The sequence below is a fragment of the Ascidia mentula genome, chromosome 4 (genome assembly GCF_947561715.1).
Source record: "Ascidia mentula chromosome 4, kaAscMent1.1, whole genome shotgun sequence".
Classification (NCBI taxonomy): domain Eukaryota; kingdom Metazoa; phylum Chordata; class Ascidiacea; order Phlebobranchia; family Ascidiidae; genus Ascidia; species Ascidia mentula.
The window spans coordinates 15192807-15194859 of NC_138569.1; the positions used below are offsets into that span (position 1 = coordinate 15192807).

The 2053-nt window shown below is 34.5% G+C and overlaps 1 protein-coding gene across 1 annotated transcript; it reads right to left on the reverse strand.

The window, feature by feature from the left end:
• Positions 1-55: 55 nt before the first annotated feature.
• Positions 56-873, reverse strand: LOC145899487 (uncharacterized). The gene is made up of 2 exons (XM_082988282.1): positions 815-873; positions 56-677 (listed from the first exon to the last, which is right to left on the reverse strand). Exons 1-2 carry the CDS (start codon positions 871-873, stop codon positions 56-58), a joined length of 681 nt encoding a protein of 226 aa, XP_082844408.1.
• Positions 874-2053: the final 1180 nt, after the last annotated feature.

Consider the following 2053-nt stretch of genomic DNA (forward strand, 5'->3'; position numbering starts at 1 on the left):
AAACAACAACACTTAGATAACAAAAACATCAGAAACAAACAAAAATGGTTGGAATTCACTTTTCACTGCCGACCGTATCTTGACTGGCATTACCAGCTGAAACAAAACCTAAGTCAATGCTGTGACTGGCAGGAGAAGGTGGATAAGCCTCAAGAATGCATGGAATAGGATTTCCAGGAGAAAAGTTAATGGGAATAAGAATTGCAGTGGGGACTATATGACCAAAGTGTTGGAATATACTGCTTCCTTCTGCACTGCTGTTTACCTGGTCCTGCATGTTTTGAAATGGCAAAGTTTGTGTATGCGGCAGTGGCTCCGGCATAGGCTCCATGCATTCAAATTCAAACTGCTCTATAGGCTTATTTATGTCATAATTACGAAGAAAATTGTGATGCACATCTCCCAAGCTTTTAAAGTTTCTATCAATGTCACTAGTTTTTAGTGGTGTCTCTGAAGCCTCATCTTGACTGTTAAGCTTTTTCAATAATGAACTCAGAACTTCTTCTAAATGCAGTGTGTACAGTTTTGCTCGATTGACCATGGTAACTCTGTTGTATTTAATTGCAGAAGATGACAATGTTCTGTTAATTGTATCAGGCTGACTTGTACCCTCTTTGGCTGCATTCTGTTGTGGCAAAACATCTCGCAAACGATTGTAGCATGCAACTACATTGTTTCTGTAAATACGCACATGTTATTCCCTTTAAAAACAAACTACACAATACATAAATTGGATTAAAACTCTACTGGATAGTCTGTACACGTGACACTTTTGCCAACATTTTCGCTATATATAATACATCCACAGGGGTACCTGTGTCTGGCATACATTGCCCTTCTCATTTTTCGCCGAGGCGACGGAGTTTCGTCCATGTTTTATTGAATTAGGACGGCGTTTTGATTTCTTGTAGATTCAATTACACATGTGTGATTTCATGACATAGCAGTTTTGAACAATAATAATTACTCAGCAAATAATATCTCTGAACAAAAATTTCAGCAAACTTGTGGTGTCAGTTAAAATTGCAGCTGTAAAAAACATTAACTGAAACAGAAATACTTTGACTTGCGGTTTACATTATTTTTTGTTTGAATATTTTCGATTCAACCAAAATACTGTTTTTGTGTTGCATGATTTATTCATATGCATACAATTACACAAGCATGCCTTTTAAACTAAACTAAAAAATATCGTTTTTATTTAAAACTTTAGTTTTGACCCTATTAAAGGTTGCAAAGTTTTAAACAATAATACAACGCGGTTATTCTTTCTGAAGTAAATGCTATAAACATCCCATGATACATCTGCAAAGGTACCGAGGATTAAAAGGAGTTTGTAATTATTAATTTGGTTTGGTTAAAGAAATGCTGTGGCTGTTGTTTTTTCGGCGATATTATTGCTTTGTTGTGAAGCACAAACTTATCCTGTAAAACAGGATCAGGGTAAAAAGTATGAAGTTGACGACTAGAATTTGTCTTTTTTTTTTTTGAGTTTTTTACGTAGGCTATGATAACATTAGCGTGAGCAAAACCTGTTTATATTTATATAGTTGGGCGTGTTATATGCCTTATATGTCAGCTTTCTTAAGAGCTCTTATTTTCCCATACTGTTGCACCAAACTTTGGCAAATAAAACACTCATCGCTCATTTCATAAAACGGAAACCCAAACAGAATGCATTTGACCAGCTAAGTACAGAGTGTAGCAGTATAAATTTTCCCAATGACATAAAACCATGCCCTGTAGTTTTGTGCCAAACGCTATACTTATTTACAAAATGTTTCAAGTTGATTTATAAAGTATGAAATGAATTGTTTGTTATTATGCTGAGCATTAATTTAAAAAAGTGAACATTTTGTGTGGGCTATATTGATTTTTGTTATGCACAGATTACCAATAAAATGTGGTAAAAGTGTTTGGAGGGTATATCCTTATCTCACAAATTTTTATCCAATCTGGGTTCCTTTTGCTATAAACATTACTGGATGTCTTAGAATGTTTCTGAATTACTTGTAAATTGGGCAATAGTGTTTCAATATGTTTTTACAGTGTT

What these genes read in the sequence shown, in the direction of transcription:
- LOC145899487 (XM_082988282.1), bottom strand. Translation starts at nt 873, where the DNA reads ATGGACGAAACTCCGTCGCCTCGGCGAAAAATGAGAAGGGCAATGTAT. An exon ending in GCAATGTATGCCAGACACAG is followed by an intron (nt 678 to 814) that starts GTACCCCTGTGG and finishes GCGTATTTACAG; the next exon opens with AAACAATGTAGTTGCATGCT.